Genomic DNA, 24,129 nt, shown 5'->3' on the forward strand with positions numbered 1-24,129 from the left:
TTTTTATGTCATCTTCACTCATTGCTTTCCCTCCCATCTTTGTATCGTCGGCAAACTTGGATATGTTGCACTCGGTCCCTTCCAGGACAAAGCCGCCCACTTGATTGGCACCCCATCCACCACCTTAAACATTCACTCCCTCCACCACCGGCGTACCGTGGCTGCAGTGTGGACCATCTACAAGATGCACTGCAGCAACTCACCAAGGCTTCTTCGGCAGCACCTCCCAAACCCGCGACCTCTTCCACCTAGAAGGACAAGGGCAGCAGGTGCATGGGAACACCACCACCTCCAAGTTAACCCCCCTGCACCCCGCTCCAAGTCACACACCATCCCAACTTGGAAGTATATCGGCCGTTCCTTCATCGTCGCTGGGTCAAAATCCTGGAACTCTCTCCCTAACAGCACTGTGGGAGCACCTTCACCACACGGACTGCAGCGGTTCAAGAAGGCGGCTCACCACCACCCTCTCAAGGGAAAACTAGGGATGGGCAATAAATGCCGGCCTTGCCAGCGACGCCCAAATTCTGAACATTAAACATTTTTTTAAATGACACAGGTTCAAACTAGGAATAGGCAACTTTAGCACCAATCAGGAAGCTCGTCACATAACAAGCCATCGAAACACAGATTGGACTAACGGAAAGGGTAGGTGATAATCCTGCAATCATTTAAGATTCAGTTGGGTGGTGCAATAGGGGTCCGTACGTGCAATCTGGTGGGACGGGCTAAGGTTGGTTCACCGGCCTTGCTCATCTCTGTATATCTGGCTTCTTCGACCGCACCTCCCAAACCCGCAACCTCTACCACCTAGAAGGACAAGGGCAGCAGGCGCATGGGAACACCACCACCTCCAAGTCACACACCATCCCGACTTGGAAGTATATCGGCCGTTCCTTCATCGTCGCTGGGTCAAAATCCTGGAACTCCCTCCCTAACAGGACTGTGGGAGTACCTTCACCACACGGACTGCAGCGGTTCAAGAAGGCGGCTCACCACCACCTTCTCAAGGGGCAATTAGGGGATGGGCAATAAATGCTGGCCTTGCCAGCGATGCCCGCATCCCAGGATCGAATAAAAAAAAATCTTGTGATTACTGCACCCTTGAATATTGGAAATAGAATCTAGCACCAATCACCAGTCAGAATCATTATTTAAACTGTGATAAACAGCTCCCCTAGTGGCTCAGTTACCAATAGCACCATCCAGTTTGAAACTGACAAAGGTCCCAGTTCAATTTCTGCTCTGCTGGGGTAGCTGGGGTGATGGCGGGGTTGCGAGTACCGGCCTCAGTACCTTCGGGCTAGCAAGTGGGCAGGGGAAACCAGCCGGAGTTCCTGCTCCTCACCGGGCCAGTGCCTGAAGAGGGGATAAATTGAAAACGAATCTGCGGAATCAATGTTTCAGCGAGCGAGCGGACGGTCTGTGGAACGGGCTCCGTGGGGGAGACGGTGGCAGCAGTTAGTGTCGATTCGTTCAAATTAGAGAGATTTCATCCCCAGGAAACAACATTTTATGAGTAATTTGAGAGATGACGTGTGGTATGCGAGTTTGCCAGCCAAGGGTATAAAAGATTATGGAGCCAGGGCAGGAGGATGGAGCTAAGGTACAGATCAGCCATGATCTCATTGAATGGCAGAACAGGCTCGAGGGGCTGATTGGCCGACTCCTGCTCCTATGGTAAGTGTAGTGTGCTCGGGAGGAAGAGGTGACTTTGGGCCTCTGGTTCTCAAAGCACTCCACCACTGGGAGATTTCCTCGCCTCATGTCTGGGTCTGTTGTAGACTAATCAACAGAGATTGATTGCTGTGATTAGTCAACAACCCCAATGACGTTAAGAAAACTACTAGGCACTTGGTCTAAGCGTTAAACAAAGCTTTAATCAACTGTTTTACAACATGGAGGTCTAGTTGTGTCCTTCACTAGTTCCTGTTAAAGAACGTCCTGAGCAAGCTGGGCCCATGCCCGAGTATTTATACTCTCCCTGGACAGCGCTACCAGCAGGCCGCCCAGTATTATTTCATAAGTCATTTCCACATGAATGATAAGATTCATGTCACCCATTATGGTCGTGCCGTGCGACTACCAGGATGGGAGAAGGCGAACTAGATGGGCTTTATCGTCAAGTGGTTCCTACGTTGCCGGCTGCCACTTCCTGTTGGAAGGTGTGCGTGAGCAGAATGGGCCGGGCTTGGCCATGAAGCTTCTCTCCTACCTTGAACAACTTGCCCACACTTGCTGCCAAGGCTCAAGCCTGGCGAATGGGAGCTAGGGAGGGGGTACCACAAAGCAGCACAAATGGGGGGGTGGGGGCTGCCCATGGAACGCTGCCCCAATGTGAGACAGCCCCATCAGGAGAGGACGAGGAGAAGATGGTGGAATGTTAGCCTTTATAACTAGAGGGCTAGAATATAAAATTCGAACACGACTAGATGCAGGATGTTCCCGATGGCGGGGGAGTCCAGAACCAGGGGTCACAGTCTAAGGATAAGGGGTAAGCCATTTAGGACTGAATTTCTTCACCCAGAGAGTGGTGAACCTGTGGAATTCTCTACCACAGAAGGCAGTTGAGGCCAATATATTCAAGAAGGAGTTAGATATATTTCTTAAGGCTAAGGGGATCAAGGGATATGGGGAGAAGGCAGGGACAGGGTACTGAATTTGGATGATCAGCCATGATCTCATTAAATGGCGGAGCAGGCTCGAGGGGCCGAATGGCCTACTCCTGCTCCTATCTTCTATGTTTCTATGTAATATAATAAAGGGGAGGAAGTTTTGCTACAGCTGTACAAAGCCCCGGTTAGACCACATCGGGAGCGCTGTGTACAGTTCTGGGCACCACCCCTTAGAAAGGATCGACTGGCCTCGGAATGAGTGCAGCGCAGATTCACCAGAATGTTACCGGGGCTCCAAGGGTTAGATTATGAGGAGAGATTACATAAACTAGGCTTGTATTCTCTGGAATTTAGATGGCTGAGGTTTAATTGAGGTTTTTAGGATTTTGAAAGGAATTGATCGGGTAGAGAGAGAGAAACGTTATCCGCTGGTTGGGGCGAGTCCAGGACAAGGGGACATGACCTTAAAATCAGAGCCAGGCCGTTCAGGGGAGAAGTTAGGAAACAATCTTCATGCAAAGGCAGCGGAACAGGTAGATAAGGTGGTTAAAAAGGCATATGGGATACTTGCCTTCATTAGCCGAGGCATAGAGTATAAGAGCAGGGAGGTTATGATGGAGCTGTACAAAACGCTGGTAAGGCCACAGCTGGAGTACTGTGTGCAGTTCTGGTCGCCTCACTATAGGAAGGATGTGATTGCATTGGAGAGGGTGCAGAGAAGATTCACCAGGATGTTACCTGGGATGGAGCGCCTCAGCTATGAAGAAAGACTGAACAGGCTGGGGTTGTTTTCCTTGGAGCAAAGAAGGCTGAGGGGGGACCTGATTGAGGTGTACAAAATGATGAGGGGCATAGATAGGGTGGCTGGAGTCTGGAACTCACTGCCTGAAAGGGTTGTGGAGGCAGGAACCCTCAACATTCAAGAAGCATTTGGATGAGCACTTGAAATGCCATTGCATACAAGGCTATGGACCAAATGCTGGAAAATGGGATTAGATTGGACAGGGCTTGATGGACGGCGCAGACACGATGGGCCGAAGGGCCTCTTTCTGTGCTGTATAATTCTATGACTCTATGACAAAGGGTGGTGGAAGTATGGAACTCTCACCCGCAAAAAGCAGATGACGCTGGGGCTCGATTAATCATTTTAAATCTGAGATTTTTGCGGGCCAAATAGGGTTATAGAGCCAAGGCAGGTGCATGAAGTTAGGATACAAGTCAGCCATGATCTCATTGAATGGCGGAACAGGCTGGAGGGGCTGAATGGCCTCCTCCCGCTCCTATGGTGGTACCTGTGTCTTGGAATCGCGGTTTTGGTGGCTGTCAGAGGTCCCATGGTGTCACTGGTCCGGGCCCAGGTGGCTCCGCTCATCTGCTGCAGTTTGGAGCTCAGTTCACTGATGATGCTGGCCTTCATGGAGGCCATGTTGGGCCCCTTGATGTGCGACGAGTCCTCCCAGAGCGAGGCGGCGGCGGCGGCGGTGGGGGCCGGTGGCTGGCGCTCCTGTGGCTCGGCTGGCTCGCTGGAGGGTGGCTGCGGCGGGAAGGTGGCGTTGGAGATGGGGGGTGCCGTCGCCCCGGGGTCCCTCAGCGGCCCTGGCCCCCTTCCCGGCAGGGGCCTGGACCTCATCCGGGAGGGGAAGGGGGGCTTGTCGGAGCCGAAGACGTGGCCGTCCAGGTAGGCGATGTAGGTGTCCAGGAGCTCGTTGCCTTCGGAGGAGAGGCCCGAGAGGCTGGAGAGGGTGGAGATGCTGCTGACCGTCTCCAGGTGGTGCTCGCTCCCACTCCGGCTGTCCACCTCCTCAATGCCCGAGTCGCCCACATTGTCCAGAAGGGTCTCGGCCGAGGGCGCCCTGCTGCCGCTGGCTGGGGCCGCGGCCTCGGCGGAGCAGTTGACGTGGTCCTCCTTGGGGGCCTGGGTCAAGGTGGCCACCTCGCTGTCGTAGGAGGTCAGGCTGGAGCCCGTCGAGTCCACGGCGGGCAGGCTGCCCGCCTCGGGAGGGGCGGGGGCGGCGCAGGAGGGCGGGGGAGGGGGAGGTGGGGGCGGAGGCGGGGGAGGGGGAGGCGGGGGTGGGGGCGGGGGAGGCGGGGGAGGAGCCTCGGTGCTGTCGAAGCTGTTGGAGAATTCCAGCGGCGGGGGCAAGGGGTCGCTGAAGACGAACTCCTCTTCGGCATCGATGGACGGGGCGGGTGGGGGGAGAACGGTCAGCGGCAGTCCCTCGCCGTCGGGGAGCTGGGGGCACGGGGTCGGGGGCTGGGCATTCTCCATGAAGCGCACTCGCAACTCGATTCGCCCCTCGTCCTCCGCCCAGGACACGGCCGCCCCCTGGGGCCGGGGGGCCACAGCCGCCTCCTCCGACCTCTGCGGCCGCAGCGGGGCCTCCTTCCTCTGGCCGGCGCGCGGCTTGGGCCCGGTGCCACCGCTTGACGCCTCGGCCAGCCCCTTGCCGGCGGAATCGGCGTACCGCGGCGGGCCGCCCTTGCGCTCCTCGGCCTCGCCCCGCGGCTGCTCCTTCAGCGTTCGCTCGCGGGCAGCCAGGGCCAGCCCCAGCGGCGAGCCCGGGTCCAGCACCTTGCCGGTCAGCGGGTGGATGAAGGTACCCCCTCCCCCCCGGGGGGCGAACGTGGACGAGAGGGAGCTGAAGGCGCTGGCCGGCGCCGGCGGCTTGCCGGGCTCGTAGGCGTAGCCGCGGTCGGCGACGGCAAAGCCCAGCGGCGCCCCGCGGCCGGCGGACACCATGATGTTCATGAAGGCCTCAGCGTTGTTGAACATGCTGTCGTCGATCGACTTGGAGTGCGTGAGGCGCGTCGGGGTGTCGGGCGCCTCCTCCTCCGCCACGTCCGTCGAGAGGAAGATGGCCGACTTGCGCCGGGCCTCCATGTAGCGCTCGCGGTCGCGCCGGGCTGCGCCCACAATGGCCGCCCCAAACTGGCTGGTGAAGTCCATGCTCTCTCGGGCCTTCTGCGGCTCCGCGCCCGCCTCAGCCTCCATGCTGCTGCCTTGGCTGCTACGGCCGCTGCTGCTGGTGGATGGGGCCTTGATGATGATGGTGGGGATGGGGATGGAGCAAGTCTTGTCCTGCTGCTGTTGCTGCTGCTGCTGCTGCTGCTGCTGTTGTTGCTGCTGCTCGTCCTCCACCTTCGACTGCTTGACCAGGAGGCCTTTCCGCCGCATGGGCTTGGCCGGCACGTACATGGCCGTGTTCACCATCCGGTTGGCAGGGTTGCTGTAGCGACTGTCGGCCGCCTGGCCGCGCCGGCTCCTGGTGTTCTGCGTGGAGGCGGCGGCGGAGGCAGCGGTGGAGGAGGACGGGCCCCCGCCGGCCGCGAGCCGGGCCCGCTCGTCCGGCAGCTGCTCGGAGTCCTGCCGGAAGATGATCATCTTCTCCCGCTTGTGCCGGTCCTTCGGCTCCCCTTTGACCTGCGGCTCCGCGATGTCGTGCCGCAGGCTGGCGTAGATCTTGGGCTCGCCGCCCCCGCCGGGGTTAAAGGTCGACCTGACGGACGGAGGGGCCGCGACGAGCGGGGGAGGAGGGGGGCCGGAGCGGGGCTGGGCCAGGTTGAACGGAGGGTCCGGGGGGGCGGTGGTGGGGGGTGGCGGGATGTCGTCAGCGCTCGGGACAGACAGACTGCGGGCGAACTTAAAGGAAGGCGGCACCAGGAACTGCTTCTCCTCTTCAGTCACACCTACAGGGAGGGACGGAAGAGAAAAGAAACATTGAGAAATACATAGTTGGTCAGATTATTAATTATTATTAATAATGATAAACACCTGGGCAAAGCTTCCTAGCACACAAGGATATTATTGGCACTATTCGAAGAAGAGCAGGAGAGTTATCCCCGCACTCCTGGGCCAATATTTATCCCTCAACTAACATCAATAAAACAGATTCTCTGGTCATTATCATATTGCTGTTTGTGGGACCTTGCTGTGCACAAAGTAGCTGCCGCGTTTCCCACATTACAACAGTGACTACACTTCAAAAGTACTTCACTGGTACTGAAGTGCATTGGTGTAGTCTGTCACTGTATAACACTGAGGTACAGTACTGGTGGGTACAGGTCTGTCACTGTATAACACTGTGGTACAGTACTGGTGGGTACAGGTCTGTCACTGTATAACACTCAGGTACAGTACTGGTGGGTACAGGTCTGTCACTGTATAACACTGGGGTACAGTACTGGTGGGTACAGGTCTGTCACTGTATAACACTGGGGTACAGTACTGGTGGGTACAGGTCTGTCACTGTATAACACTGGGGTACAGTACTGGTGGGTACAGGTCTGTCACTGTATAACACTGGGGTACAGTACTGGTGGGTACAGGTCTGTCACTGTATAACACTGGGGTACAGTACTGGTGGGTAAAGGTCTGTCACTGTATAACACTGTGGTACAGTACTGGTGGGTACAGGTCTGTCACTGTATAACACTGGGGTACAGCACTGGTGGGTACAGGTCTGTCACTGTATAACACTGGGGTACAGTACTGGTGGGTACAGGTCTGTCACTGTATAACACGGGGTACAGTACTGGTGGGTACAGGTCTGTCACTGTATAACACTGGGGTACAGTACTGGTGGGTACAGGTCTGTCACTGTATAACACGGGGGTACAGTACTGGTGGGTACAGGTCTGTCACTGTATAACACTGGGGTACAGTACTGGTGGGTACAGGTCTGTCACTGTATAACACTGGGGTACAGTACTGGTGGGTACAGGTCTGTCACTGTATAACACTGTGGTGCAGTACTGGTGGGTACAGGTCTGTCACTGTATAACACTGGGGTACAGCACTGGTGGGTACAGGTCTGTCACTGTATAACACTGGGGTACAGCACTGGTGGGTACAGGTCTGTCACTGTATAACATGGGGTACAGTACTGGTGGGTACAGGTCTGTCACTGTATAACACTGGGGTACAGCACTGGTGGGTACAGGTCTGTCACTGTATAACACTGGGGTACAGTACTGGTGGGTACAGGTCTGTCACTGTATAACACTGGGGCACAGTACTGGTGGGTACAGGTCTGTCACTGTATAACACTGGGGTACAGTACTGGTGGGTACAGGTCTGTCACTGTATAACACGGGGGTACACTACTGGTGGGTACTGGTCTGTCACTGTATAACACTGGGGTACAGTACTGGTGGGTACTGGTCTGTCACTGTATAACACTGGGGTACAGTACTGGTGGGTACAGGTCTGTCACTATAACACTGGGGTACAGTACTGGTGGCTACAGGTCTGTCACTGTATAACACTGGGGTACAGTACTGGTGGGTAAAGGTCTGTCACTGTATAACACTGTGGTACAGTACTGGTGGGTACAGGTCTGTCACTGTATAACACTGGGGTACAGCACTGGTGGGTACAGGTCTGTCTCTGTATAACACTGGGGTACAGTACTGGTGGGTACAGGTCTATCACTGTATAACACTGGGGTACAGTACTGGTGGGTACAGGCCTGTCACTGTATAACACTGGGGTACAGTACTGCTGGGTACAGGTCTGTCACTGTATAACACTGGGGTACAGTACTGGTGGGTACAGGTCTGTCACTGTATAACACTGGGGTACAGGACTGGTGGGTACAGGTCTGTCTCTGTGTAACACTGGGGTACAGTACTAGTGGGTACAGGTCTGTCACTGTAGAACACTGGGGGACAGCACTGGTGGGTACAGGTCTGTCTCTGTATAACACTGGGGTACAGTACTGGTGGGTACAGGTCTGTCACTGTATAACACTGGGGTACAGTACTGGTGGGTACAGGTCTGTCACTGTATAACACTGGGATACAGTACTGGTGATTACAGGTCTGTCACTGTATAACACTGGGGTACAGTACTGGTGGGTACAGGTCTGTCACTGTATAACACTGGGGTACAGTACTGGTGGGTACAGGTCTGTCACTGTATAACACTGGGGTACAGCACATGGTGGATACAGGTCTGTCACTGTATAACACTGGGGTACAGTACATGGTGGGTACAGGTCTGTCTCTGTATAACACTGGGGTACAGTACTGGTGGGTACAGGTCTGTCACTGTATAACACTGGGGTACAGTACTGGTGGGTACAGGTCTGTCACTGTATAACACTGGGGTACAGTACCGGTGGGTACAGGCCTGTCACTGTATAACACTGGGGTACAGTACTGGTGGGTACAGGTCTGTCACTGTATAACACTGGGATACAGTACTGGTGGGTACAGGTCTGTCACTGTATAACACTGGGGTACAGTACTGGTGATTACAGGTCTGTCACTGTATAACACGGGGGTACAGTACTGGTGGGTGCAGGTCTGTCACTGTATAACACTGGGGTACAGTACTGGTGGGTACAGGTCTGTCACTGTATAACACTGGGGTACAGTACATGGTGGGTACAGGTCTGTCTCTGTATAACACTGGGGTACAGTACTGGTGGGTACAGCTCTGTCACTGTATAACACTGGGGTACAGTACTGGTGGGTACAGGTCTGTCACTGTATAACACTGGGGTACAGTACCGGTGGGTACAGGCCTGTCACTGTATAACACTGGGGTACAGTACTGGAGGGTGCAGGTCTGTCACTGTATAACACTGGGGTACAGTACTGGTGGGTACAGGTCTGTCACTGTGTAACACTGGGGTACAGTACTGGTGGCTACAGGTCTATCACTGTATAACACTGGGGTACAGTACTGGTGGGTACAGGTCTGTCACTGTATAACACTGGGGTACAGTACTGGTGGGTACAGGTCTGTCACTGTATAACACTGGGGTACAGTACTGGTGGGTACAGGTCTGTCACTGTATAACACGGGGATACAGTACTGGTGGGTACAGGTCTGTCACTGTATAACACTGGGGTACAGTACTGGTGGGTACAGGTCTGTCACTGTATAACACTGGGGTACAGTACTGGTGGGTACAGGTCTGTCACTGTGTAACACTGGGGTACAGTACTGGCGTGTACAGGTCTGTCACTGTATAACACGGGGTACAGTACTGGTGGGTACAGGTCTGTCACTGTATAACACTGGGGTACAGTACTGGTGGGTACAGGTCTGTCACTGTATAACACTGGGGTACAGTACTGGTGGGTACAGGTCTGTCACAGTATAACACTGGGGTACAGTACTGGTGGGTACAGGTCTGTCACTGTATAACACTGGGGTACAGTACTGGTGGGTACAGGCCTGTCACTGTATAACACTGGGGTACAGTACTGTAACACTGGGGTACAGCACTGGTGGGTACAGGTCTGTCACTGTACAACACTGGGGTACTGTAATGGTGGGTACAGGTCTGTCACTGTATAACACTGGGGTACAGTACTGGTGGGTACTGGTCTGTCACTGCATAACACTGGGGTACAGTACTGGTGGGTACAGGTCTGTCACTGTATAACACGGGGGTACAGTACTGGTGGGTACAGGTCTGTCACTGTATAACACGGGGGTACACTACTGGTGGGTACTGGTCTGTCACTGTATAACACTGGGGTACAGTACTGGTGGGTAAAGGTCTGTCACTGTATAACACTGTGGTACAGTACTGGTGGGTACAGGTCTGTCACTGTATAACACTGGGGTACAGCACTGGTGGGTACAGGTCTGTCTCTGTGTAACACTGGGGTACAGTACTGGTGGGTACAGGTCTATCACTGTATAACACTGGGGTACAGTACTGGTGGGTACAGGTCTGCCACTGTATAACACTGGGGTACAGTACTGGTGGGTACAGGTCTGTCACTGTAGAACACTGGGGTACAGCACTGGTGGGTACAGGTCTGTCTCTGTATAACACTGGGGTACAGTACTGGTGGGTACAGGTCTGTCTCTGTGTAACACTGGGGTACAGTACTAGTGGGTACAGGTCTGTCACTGTAGAACACTGGGGTACAGCACTGGTGGGTACAGGTCTGTCTTTGTGTAACACTGGGGTACAGTACTAGTGGGTACAGGTCTGTTACTGTATAACACCTGGATACAGTACTGGTGATTACAGGTCTGTCACTGTATAACACTGGGGTACAGTACTGGTGGGTACAGGTCTGTCACTGTATAACACTGGGGTACAGTACTGGTGGGTACAGCTCTGTCACTGTATAACACTGGGGTACAGTACATGGTGGGTACAGGTCTGTCACTGTATAACACTGGGGTACAGTACATGGTGGGTACAGGTCTGTCTCTGTATAACACTGGGGTACAGTACTGGTGGGTACAGGTCTGTCACTGTATAACACTGGGGTACAGTGCTGGTGGATACAGGTCTGTCACTGTATAACACTGGGGTACAGTACCGGTGGGTACAGGCCTGTCACTGTATAACACTGGGGTACAGTACTGGTGGGTACAGGTCTGTCACTGTATAACACTGGGATACAGTACTGGTGATAACAGGTCTGTCACTGTATAACACGGGGGTACAGTACTGGTGGGTACAGGTCTGTCACTGTATAACACTGGGGTACAGTACTGGTGGGTACAGGTCTGTCACTGTATAACACTGGGGTACAGTACATGGTGGGTACAGGTCTGTCACTGCATAACACTGGGGTACAGCACTGGTGGGTACAGGTCTGTCACTGTATAACAGTGGGGTACAGTACTGGTGGGTACAGGTCTGTCACTGTATAACACTGGGGTACAGTACTGGTGGGTACAGGTCTGTCACTGTGTAACACTGGGGTACAGTACTGGTGGCTACAGGTCTATCACTGTATAACACTGGGGTACAGTACTGGTGGGGACAGGGCTGTCACTGTATAACACGGGTACAGTACTGGTGGGTACAGGTCTGTCACTGTATAACACTGGGGTACAGTACTGGTGGGTACAGGTCTGTCACTGTATAACACGGGTACAGTACTGGTGGGTACAGGTCTGTCTCTGTGTAACACTGGGGTACAGTACTAGTGGGTACAGGTCTGTCACTGTAGAACACTGGGGTACAGTGCTGGTGGGTACAGGTCTGTCACTGTATAACACAGGGGTACAGTACTGGTGGGTACAGGTCTGTCTCTGTGTAACACTGGGGTACAATACTAGTGTGTACAGGTCTGTCTCTGTATAACACTGGGGTACAGTACTGGTGGGTACAGGTCTGTCACTGTATAACACTGGGGTACAGTACTGGTGGGTACAGGTCTGTCACTGTATAACACTGGGGTACACTACTGGTGGGTACAGGTCTGTCTCTGTGTAACACTGGGGTACAGGACTAGTGGGCACAGGTCTGTCACTGTAGAACACTGGCATACAGTACTGGTGGGTACAGGTCTGTCACTGTGGAACACTGGCATACAGTACTGGTGGGTACAGGTCTGTCACTGTATAACACTGGGGTACAGTACTGGTGGGTACAGGTCTGTCACTGTATAACACTGGGGTACAGTACTAGTGGGTACAGGTCTGTCACTGTAGAACACTGGGGTACAGCACTGGTGGGTACAGGTCTGTCTCTGTATAACACTGGGGTACAGTACTGGTGGGTACAGGTCTGTCACTGTATAACACTGGGGTACAGTACTGGTGGGTACAGGTCTGTCACTGTAGAACACTGGGGTACAGCACTGGTGGGTACAGGTCTGTCTCTGTGTAACACTGGGGTACAGTACTAGTGGGTACAGGTCTGTCACTGTAGAACACTGGGGTACAGCACTGGTGGGTACAGGTCTGTCTCTGTGTAACACTGGGGTACAGTACTAGTGGGTACAGGTCTGTCACTGTATAACACCTGGATACAGTACTGGTGATTACAGGTCTGTCACTGTATAACACTGGGGTACAGTACTGGTGGGTACAGGTCTGTCACTGTATAACACTGGGGTACAGTACTGGTGGGTACAGGTCTGTCACTGTATAACACTGGGGTACAGTACATGGTGGGTACAGGTCTGTCACTGTATAACACGGGTATAGTACATGGTGGGTACAGGTCTGTCTCTGTATAACACTGGGGTACAGTGCTGGTGGGTACAGGTCTGTCACTGTATAACACTGGGGTACAGTGCTGGTGGGTACAGGTCTGTCACTGTATAACACTGGGGTACAGTACCGGTGGGTACAGGCCTGTCACTGTATAACACTGGGGTACAGTACTGGTGGGTACAGGTCTGTCACTGTATAACACTGGGATACAGTACTGGTGATTACAGGTCTGTCACTGTATAACACGGGGGTACAGTACTGGTGGGTACAGGTCTGTCACTGTATAACACTGGGGTACAGTACTGGTGGGTACAGGTCTGTCACTGTATAACACTGGGGTACAGTACATGGTGGGTACAGGTCTGTCACTGTATAACACTGGGGTACAGCACTGGTGGGTACAGGTCTGTCACTGTATAACACTGGGGTACAGTACTGGTGGGTACAGGTCTGTCACTGTATAACAGTGGGGTACAGTACTGGTGGGTACAGGTCTGTCACTGTATAACACTGGGGTACAGTACTGGTGGGTACAGGTCTGTCACTGTGTAACACTGGGGTACAGTACTGGTGGCTACAGGTCTATCACTGTATAACACTGGGGTACGGTACTGGTGGGTACAGGGCTGTCACTGTATAACACTGGGGTACAGTACTGGTGGGTACAGGTCTGTCACTGTATAACACGGGTACAGTACTGGTGGGTACAGGTCTTTCTCTGTGTAACACTGGGGTACAGTACTAGTGGGTACAGGTCTGTCACTGTAGAACACTGGGGTACAGTGCTGGTGGGTACAGGTCTGTTACTGTAGAACACGGGTACAGTACTGGTGGGTACAGGTCTGTCACTGTATAACACTGGGGTACAATACTAGTGGGTACAGGTCTGTCTCTGCATAACACTGGGGTACAGTACTGGTGGGTACAGGTCTGTCACTGTATAACACTGGGGTACAGTACTGGTGGGTACAGGTCTGTCACTGTATAACACTGGGGTACAGTACCGGTGGGTACAGGCCTGTCACTGTATAACACTGGGGTACAGTACTGGTGGGTACAGGTCTGTCACTGTATAACACTGGGGTACAGTACTGGTGGGTACTGGTCTGTCACTGTATAACACTGGGGTACTGTACTGGTGGGTACAGGTCTGTCACTGTATAACACTGGGGTACAGTATGGTGGGTACAGGTCTGTCACTGTATAACACTGGGGTACAGTACTGGTGGGTACAGGTCTGTCACTGTAGAAAACTGTGGTACAGTACTGGTGGGTACAGGTCTGTCACTGTATAACACTGGGGTACAGTACTGGTGGGTACAGGTCTGTCACTGTATAACACTGGGGTACAGTACTGGTGGGTACAGGTCTGTCACTGTATAACACTGGGGTACAGTACTGGTGGGTACAGGTCTGTCTCTGTGTAACACTGGGGTACAGTACTAGTGGGTACAGGTCTGTCACTGTATAACACTGGGGTACAGTACTAGTGGGTACAGGTCTGTCACTGTAGAACACTGGGGTACAGCACTGGTGGGTACAGGTCTGTCTCTGTGTAACACTGGGGTACAGTACGAGTGGGTACAGGTCTGTCACTGTAGAACACTGGGGTACAGCACTGGTGGGTACAGGTCTGTCTCTGTGTAACACTGGGGTACAGTACTAGTGGGTACAGGTCTGTCACTGTAGAACACTGGGGTACAGTACTGGTGATTACAGGTCTGTCACTGTATAACACTGGGGTACAGTACTGGTGGGTACAGGTCTGTCACTGTATAACACTGGGGTACAGTACATGGTGGGTACAGGTCTGTCTCTGTATAACACTGGGGTACAGTACTGGTGGGTACAGGTCTGTCACTGTATAACACTGGGGTACAGTACTGGTGGGTACAGGTCTGTCACTGAAAAAACACTGGGGTACAGTACATGGTGGGTACAGGTCTGTCTCTGTATAACACTGGGGTACAGTACTGGTGGGTACAGGTCTGTCACTGTATAACACTGGGGTACAGTGCTGGTGGATACAGGTCTGTCACTGTATAACACTGGGGTACAGTACCGGTGGGTACAGGCCTGTCACTGTATAACACTGGGGTACAGTACTAGTGGGTACAGGTCTGTCACTGTAGAACACTGGGGTACAGTACTGGTGATTACAGGTCTGTCACTGTATAACACTGGGGTACAGTACTGGTGGGTACAGGTCTGTCACTGTATAACACTGGGGTACAGTACATGGTGGGTACAGGTCTGTCTCTGTATAACACTGGGGTACAGTACTGGTGATTACAGGTCTGTCACTGTATAACACTGGGGTACAGTACTGGTGGGTACAGGTCTGTCACTGAAAAAACACTGGGGTACAGTACATGGTGGGTACAGGTCTGTCTCTGTATAACACTGGGGTACAGTACTGGTGGGTACAGGTCTGTCACTGTATAACACTGGGGTACAGTGCTGGTGGATACAGGTCTGTCACTGTATAACACTGGGGTACAGTACCGGTGGGTACAGGCCTGTCACTGTATAACACTGGGGTACAGTACTGGTGGGTACAGGTCTGTCACTGTATAACACTGGGATACAGTACTGGTGATTACAGGTCTGTCACTGTATAACACGGGGGTACAGTACTGGTGGGTACAGGTCTGTCACTGTATAACACTGGGGTACAGTACTGGTGGGTGCAGGTCTGTCACTGTATAACACTGGGGTACAGTACATGGTGGGTACAGGTCTGTCACTGTATAACACTGGGGTACAGCACTGGTGGGTACAGGTCTGTCACTGTATAACACTGGGGTACAGTACTGGTGGGTACAGGTCTGTCACTGTATAACACTGGGGTACAGTACTGGTGGGTACAGGTCTGTCACTGTGTAACACTGGGTACAGTACTGGTGGCTACAGGTCTATCACTGTATAACACTGGGGTACAGTACTGGTGGGTACAGGGCTGTCACTGTATAACACGGGTACAGTACTGGTGGGTACAGGTCTGTCACTGTATAACACTGGGGTACAGTACTGGTGGGTACAGGTCTGTCACTGTATAACACAGGGGTACAGTACTGGTGGGTACAGGGCTGTCACTGTATAACACAGGGGTACAGTACTGGTGGGTACAGGTCTGTTTCTGTGAAACACTGGGGTACAATACTAGTGGGTACAGGTCTGTCACTGTAGAACACTGGGGTACAGTGCTGGTGGGTACAGGGCTGTCACTGTATAACACAGGGGTACAGTACTGGTGGGTACAGGTCTGTCTCTGTGTAACACTGGGGCACAGTACTAGTGGGTACAGGTCTGTCACTGTAGAACACTGGGGTACAGTGCTGGTGGGTACAGGGCTGTCACTGTATAACACAGGGGTACAGTACTGGTGGGTACAGGTCTGTTTCTGTGAAACACTGGGGTACAATACTAGTGGGTACAGGTCTGTCTCTGTATAACACTGGGGTGCAGTACTGGTGGGTACAGGTCTGTCACTGTATAACACTGGGGTACAGTACTGGTGGGTACAGGTCTGTCACTGTATAACACTGGGGTACACTACTGGTGGGTACAGGTCTGTCTCTGTGTAACACTGGGGTACAGTACTAGTGGGCACAGGTCTGTCACTGTAGAACACTGGCATACAGTACTGGTGGGTACAGGTCTGTCACTGTGGAACACTGGCATACAGTACTGGTGGGTACAGGTCTGTCACTGTATAACACTGGGGTACAGCACTGGTGGGTACAGGTCTGTCACTGTATAACACTGGGGTACAGTACTGGTGGGCACAGGTCTGTCACTGTAATACTGGGGTACAGTACTGGTCGGTACAGGTCTGTCACTGTATAACACTGGGGTACAGTACTGGTGGGTACAGGTCTGTCACTGTATAACACTGGGGTACAGTACTGGTGGGTACAGGTCTGTCACTGTATAACACTGGGGTACAGCACTGGTGGGTACGGGTCTGTCACTGTATAACACTGGGGTACAGTACTGGTGGGCACAGGTCTGTCACTGGATAACACTGGGCTACAGCACTGGTGGGTACAGGTCTGTCACTGTATAACACGGGGGTACAGTACTGGTGGGTATAGGTCTGTCACTGTAGAACATTGGGGTGCAGTACTGGTGGGTACAGGTCTGTCACTGTATAACACTGGGGTACAGTACTGGTGGGCACAGGGCTATCACTGTATAACACTGGGGGACAGTACTGGTGGGTACAGGTCTGTCACTGTATAACCCTGGGGTACAGTACAGGTGGGTGCAGGTCTGTCACTGTGTAACACGGGGTACAGTACTGGTGGGCACAGGTCTGTCACTGTATGACACTGGGGTACAGTACTGGTGGGCGCAGGTCTGTCACTGTGTAACACGGGGGTACAGTACTGGTGGGTACTGGTCTGTCACTGTGTAACACGGGGGTACAGCACTGGTGGGTACTGGTCTGTCACTGTGTTACACTGGGGTACAGTACTGGTGGGCACAGGTCTGTCACTGTGTAACACTGGGGTACAGTACTGGTGGGTACAGGTCTGTCACTGTGTAACACTGGGGTACAGTACTGGTGGGCATAGGTCTGTCACTGTATAACAGTGGGGTATAGTACTGGTGGGTACAGGTCTGTCACTGTGTAACACTGGGGTACAGTACTGGTGGGCACAGGTCTGTCACTGCATAACAATGGGGTATAATACTGGTGGGTACAGGTCTGTCACTGTATAACACTGAGGTACAGTACTGGTGGGGACAGGTCTGTCACTGAATAACACTGGGGTACAGCACTGGTGGGTACAGGTCTGTCACTGTGTAACACTGGGGTACAGTACTGGTGGGTACAGGTCTGTCACTGTGTAACACTGTGGTACAGTACTGGGGGTACAGGTCTATCACTGTATAACACTGGGGTACAGTGCTGTTGGGTACAGGTCTGTCACTGTATAACACTGGGTTACAGTACTGGTGGGTACAGGTCTGTCACTGTATAACACTGGGGTACAGTACTGGTGGGTACAGGTCTGTCACTGTATAACACTGGGGTACAGTACTGGTGGGTACAGGTCTGTCACTGCATAACACTGGGGTACAGTACTGGTGGGTACAGGTCTGTCACTGTATAACACGGGTGTACAGTACTGGTGGGTACAGGTCTGTCACTGTATAACACTGGGGTACAGTACTGGTGGGTGCAGGTCTGTCACTGTATAACACTGGGGTACAGCACTGGTGGATACACGTCTGTCACTGTATAACACTGGGGCACAGTACTGGTGAGTACAGGTCTGTCACTGTATAACACTGGGGTACAGTACTGGTGGGCACAGGTCTGTCACTGTATAACACTGGGGTACAGTACTGGTGGGTACAGATCTGTCACTGTATAACACGGGGGTACAGTACTGGTGGGTACAGGTCTATCACTGTAACACTGGGGTACAGTACTGGGGGTACAGGTCTGTCACTGTATAACACTGGGGTACAGTACTGGTGGGTACAGGTCTGTCACTGTAGAACACTGAGGTACAGTACTGGTGGGTACAGGTCTGTCACTGTATAACACTGGGGTACAGTACTGGTGGGTACAGGTCTGTCACTGTATAACACTGGGGTACAGTACTGGTGGGTACAGGTCTGTCACTGTCTCACACTGGGGTACAGTACTGGTGGGTACAGGTCTGTCACTGTATAACAGTGGGGTACAGTACTGGTGGGTACAGGTCTGTCACTGTTTAACACTGGGGTACAGTACTGGTGGGTACAGGTCTGTCACTGTATAACACTGGGGTACAGCACTGGTGGGTACGGGTCTGTCACTGTATAACACTGGGGTACAGTACTGGTGGGCACTGGTCTGTCACTGGATAACACTGGGGTACAGTACTGGTGGGTACAGGTCTGTCACTGTATAACACTGGGGTACAGTACTGGTGGGTACAGGTCTGTCACTGTATAACACGGGGGTACAGTACTGGTGGGTATAGGTCTGTCACTGTAGAACACTGGGGTGCAGTACTAGTGGGTACAGGTCTGTCACTGTATAACACTGGGGTACAGTACTGGTGGGTACAGGTCTGTCACTGTATAACACTGGGGTACAGTACTGGTGGGCACAGGTCTGTCACTGTAATACTGGGGTACAGTACTGGTCGGTACAGGTCTGTCACTGTATAACACTGGGGTACAGTACTGCTGGGTACAGGTCTGTCACTGTATAACACTGGGGTACAGTACTGGTGGGTACAGGTCTGTCACTGTATAACACTAGGGTACAGCACTGGTGGGTACGGGTCTGTCACTGTATAACACTGGGGTACAGTACTGGTGGGTACAGGTCTGTCACTGTATAACACTGGGGTACAGTACTGGTGGGCACAGGGCTATCACTGTGTAACACTGGGGTACAGTACTGGTGGGTACAGGTCTGTCACTGTGTAACACTGTGGTACAGTACTGGGGGTACAGGTCTGTCACTGTATAACACGGGGGTACAGTACTGGTGGGCACAGGTCTGTCACTGTATAACATTGGGGTACAGTACTGGTGGGTACAGGTCTGTCACTGTATAACACGGGTACAGTACTGGTGGGTACAGGTCTATCACTGTATAACACTGGGGTACAGTGCTAGTGGGTACAGGTCTGTCACTGTATAACACTGGGGCACAGTACTGGTGGGTACAGGTCTATCACTGTATAACACTGGGGTACAGTGCTGTTGGGTACAGGTCTGTCACTGTATAACACTGGGTTACAGTACTGGTGGGTACAGGTCTGTCACTGTATAACACAGGGGTACAGTACTGGTGGGTACAGGTCTGTCACTGTATAACACTGGGGTACAGTACTGGTGGGCACAGGTCTGTCACTGTATAACACGGGTACAGTACTGGTGGGTACAGGTCTGTCACTGTATAACACTGGCATACAGTACTGGTGGGTACAGGTCTGTCACTGTATAACACGGGTACAGTACTGGTGGGCACAGGGCTGTCACTGTATAACACTGGGGTACAGTACTGGTGGGTACAGGTCTGTCACTGTATAACCCTGGGGTACAGTACTGGTGGGCACAGGTCTGTCACTGTGTAACACGGGGGTACAGTACTGGTGGGTACTGGTCTGTCACTGTGTAACACGGGGGTACAGTACTGGTGGGTACTGGTCTGTCACTGTGTTACACTGGGGTACAGTACTGGTGGGCACAGGTCTGTCACTGTGTAACACTGGGGTACAGTACTGGTGGGTACAGGTCTGTCACTGTGTAACACTGGGGTACAGTACTGGTGGGCATAGGTCTGTCACTGTCTAACACTGGGGTATAGTACTGGTGGGTACAGGTCTGTCACTGTATAACACTAAAGTACAGCACTGGTGGGTACAGGTCTGTCACTGTGTAACACTGGGGTACAGTACTGGTGGGTACAGGTCCGTCACTGTATAACACTGTGGTACAGTACTGGGGGTACAGGTCTGTCACTGTATAACACGGGGGTACAGTACTGGTGGGCACAGGTCTGTCACTGTATAACATTGGGGTACAGTACTGGTGGGTACAGGTCTGTCACTGTATAACACTGGGGTACAGTACTGGTGGGTACAGGTCTATCACTGTATAACACTGGGGTACAGTGCTGGTGGGTACTGGTCTGTCACTGTATAACACTGGGGCACAGTACTGGTGGGTACAGGTCTATCACTGTATAACACTGGGGTACAGTGCTGTTGGGTACAGGTCTGTCACTGTATAACACTGGGTTACAGTACTGGTGGGTACAGGTCTGTCACTGGAAAACACTGGGGTACAGTACTGGTGGGTACAGGTCTGTCACTGTATAACACTGGGGTACAGTACTGGTGGGCACAGGTCTGTCACTGTATAACACGGGTACAGTACTGGTGGGTACAGGTCTGTCACTGTATAACACTGGGGTACAGCACTGGTGGGTATGGGTCTGTCACTGTATAACACTGGCATACAGTACTGGTGGGCACAGGTCTGTCACTGTATAACACTGGGGTACAGTACTGGTGGGTACAGGTCTGTCACTGTATAACACGGGGGTACAGTACTGGTGGGTAAAGGTCTGTCACTGTACAACACTGGGGTACAGTACTGGTGGGTACAGGTCTGTCACTGTATAGCACTGGGGTACAGTACTGGTGGGCACAGGTCTGTCACTGTATAACACTGGGGTACAGTACTGGTGGGTGCAGGTCTGTCACTGTATAACACTGGGGTACAGTACTGGTGGGTACAGGTCTGTCAATGTATAACAGTGGGGTACAGTACTGGCGGGTACAGGTCTGTCACTGTATAAAACTGGGGTACAGTACATGGTGGGTACAGGTCTGTCACTGTATAACACTGGGGTACAGTACATGGTGGGTACAGGTCTGTCTCTGTATAACACTGGGGTACAGTACTGGTGGGTACAGGTCTGTCACTGTATAAAACTGGGGTACAGTACTGGTGGGTACAGGTCCGTCACTGTATTACACTGGGGTACAGTACCGGTGGGTACAGGCCTGTCACTGTATAACACTGGGGTACAGTACTGGTGGGTACAGGCCTGTCACTGTATAACACTGGGGTACAGCACTGGTGGGTACAGGTCTGTCACTGTAACACTGGGGTACAGCACTGGTGGGTACAGGTCTGTCACTGTATAACACTGGGGTACTGTACTGGTGGGTACAGGTCTGTCACTGTATAACACTGGGGTACAGTACTGGTGAGTATTGGTCTGTCACTGTATAACACTGGGGTACAGTACTGGTGGGTACAGATCTGTCACTGTATAACACTGGGGTACAGTACTGGTGGGTACAGGTCTGTCACTGTATAACACGGGGTAAAGTAATGGTGGGTGCAGGTCTGTCACTGTATAACACTGGGGTACAGTACTGGTGGGTACAGGTCTGTCACTGTATAACACTGGGGTACAGTACTGGTGGGTACAGGTCTGTCACTGTATAACACGGGGTACAGGACTGGTGGGTACAGGTCTGTCACTATATAACACTGGGGTACAGTACTGGTTGGTACAGGTCTGTCACTGTATAACACTGGGGTACAGTACTGGTGGGTACAGGTCTGTCACTGTATAACACTGGGGTACAGTACTGGTGGGTTCTGGTCTGTCACTGTATAACACTGGTGTGCAGTACTGGTGGGTACAGGTCTGTCATTGTATAACACTGGGGTACAGTACTGTGGGTACAGGTCTGTCACTGTATAACATGGGGTACAGTACTGGTGGGTACAGGTCTGTCACTGTATAACACTGGGGTGCAGTACTGGTGGGTACAGGTCTGTCACTGTATAACACTGGGGTACAGTGCTGGTGGGTACAGGTCTGTCACTGTATAACACTGGGGTACAGTACTGGTGGGTACAGGTCTATCACTGTATAACACGGGGGTACAGTACTGGTGGGTACAGGTCTGTCACTGTATAACACTGGGGTACAGTACTGGTGGGTACAGGTCTGTCACTAGAACACTGGGGTACAGTACTGGTGGCTACAGCTCTGTCACTGTATAACACTGGGGTACAGTACTGGTGGGTAAAGGTCTGTCACTGTATAACACTGTGGTACAGTACTGGTGGGTACAGGTCTGTCACTGTATAACACGGGGGTACAGTACTGGTGGGCACAGGTCTGTCACTGTATAACATTGGGGTACAGTACTGGTGGGTACAGGTCTGTCACTGTATAACACGGGTACAGTACTGGTGGGTACAGGTCTATCACTGTATAACACTGGGGTACAGTGCTAGTGGGTACAGGTCTGTCACTGTATAACACTGGGGCACAGTACTGGTGGGTACAGGTCTATCACTGTATAACACTGGGGTACAGTGCTGTTGGGTACAGGTCTGTCACTGTATAACACTGGGTTACAGTACTGGTGGGTACAGGTCTGTCACTGTATAACACAGGGGTACAGTACTGGTGGGTACAGGTCTGTCACTGTATAACACTGGGGTACAGTACTGGTGGGCACAGGTCTGTCACTGTATAACACGGGTACAGTACTGGTGGGTACAGGTCTGTCACTGTATAACACTGGGGTACAGCACTGGTGGGTATGGGTCTGTCACTGTATAACACTGGCATACAGTACTGGTGGGCACAGGTCTGTCACTGTATAACACTGGGGTACAGTACTGGTGGGTACAGGTCTGTCACTGTATAACACTGTGGTACAGTACTGGTGGGTAAAGGTCTGTCACTGTACAACACTGGGGTACAGTACTGGTGGGTACAGGTCTGTCACTGTATAACACTGGGGTACAGTACTGGTGGGCACAGGGCTGTCACTGTATAACACTGGGGTACAGTACTGGTGGGTACAGGTCTGTCACTGTATAACCCTGGGGTACAGTACTGGTGGGCACAGGTCTGTCACTGTGTAACACGGGGGTACAGTACTGGTGGGTACTGGTCTGTCACTGTGTAACACGGGGGTACAGTACTGGTGGGTACTGGTCTGTCACTGTGTTACACTGGGGTACAGTACTGGTGGGCACAGGTCTGTCACTGTGTAACACTGGGGTACAGTACTGGTGGGTACAGGTCTGTCACTGTGTAACACTGGGGTACAGTACTGGTGGGCATAGGTCTGTCACTGTCTAACACTGGGGTATAGTACTGGTGGGTACAGGTCTGTCACTGTATAACACTAAAGTACAGCACTGGTGGGTACAGGTCCGTCACTGTGTAACACTGGGGTACAGTACTGGTGGGTACAGGTCCGTCACTGTATAACACTGTGGTACAGTACTGGGGGTACAGGTCTGTCACTGTATAACACGGGGGTACAGTACTGGTGGGCACAGGTCTGTCACTGTATAACATTGGGGTACAGTACTGGTGGGTACAGGTCTGTCACTGTATAACACTGGGGTACAGTACTGGTGGGTACAGGTCTATCACTGTATAACACTGGGGTACAGTGCTGGTGGGTACTGGTCTGTCACTGTATAACACTGGGGCACAGTACTGGTGGGTACAGGTCTATCACTGTATAACACTGGGGTACAGTGCTGTTGGGTACAGGTCTGTCACTGTATAACACTGGGTTACAGTACTGGTGGGTACAGGTCTGTCACTGGAAAACACTGGGGTACAGTACTGGTGGGTACAGGTCTGTCACTGTATAACACTGGGGTACAGTACTGGTGGGCACAGGTCTGTCACTGTATAACACGGGTACAGTACTGGTGGGTACAGGTCTGTCACTGTATAACACTGGGGTACAGCACTGGTGGGTATGGGTCTGTCACTGTATAACACTGGCATACAGTACTGGTGGGCACAGGTCTGTCACTGTATAACACTGGGGTACAGTACTGGTGGGTACAGGTCTGTCACTGTATAACACGGGGGTACAGTACTGGTGGGTAAAGGTCTGTCACTGTACAACACTGGGGTACAGTACTGGTGGGTACAGGTCTGTCACTGTATAGCACTGGGGTACAGTACTGGTGGGCACAGGTCTGTCACTGTATAACACTGGGGTACAGTACTGGTGGGTGCAGGTCTGTCACTGTATAACACTGGGGTACAGTACTGGTGGGTAC

At 52.5% G+C, this 24,129-nt stretch overlaps 1 protein-coding gene across 1 annotated transcript in view; it reads right to left on the reverse strand.

The window, feature by feature from the left end:
• The window catches only part of LOC147099527 (SH3 and multiple ankyrin repeat domains protein 1-like), a 92,355-nt gene that overhangs the window by 12,218 nt on the left and 56,008 nt on the right, over nt 1-24,129 (reverse strand). The window contains exon 4 of the mRNA XM_085969756.1: nt 3,908-6,302. Within this exon, the coding sequence (XP_085825882.1) occupies nt 3,908-6,302 (2,395 nt within the window). The remainder of the gene's footprint in view (nt 1-3,907; nt 6,303-24,129) is intronic.

This window comes from Somniosus microcephalus, chromosome 28, assembly GCF_052327205.1.
Source record: "Somniosus microcephalus isolate GS21.2 chromosome 28, FLI_Smic_1.0, whole genome shotgun sequence".
NCBI classification, from domain to species: Eukaryota; Metazoa; Chordata; class Chondrichthyes; order Squaliformes; family Somniosidae; genus Somniosus; species Somniosus microcephalus.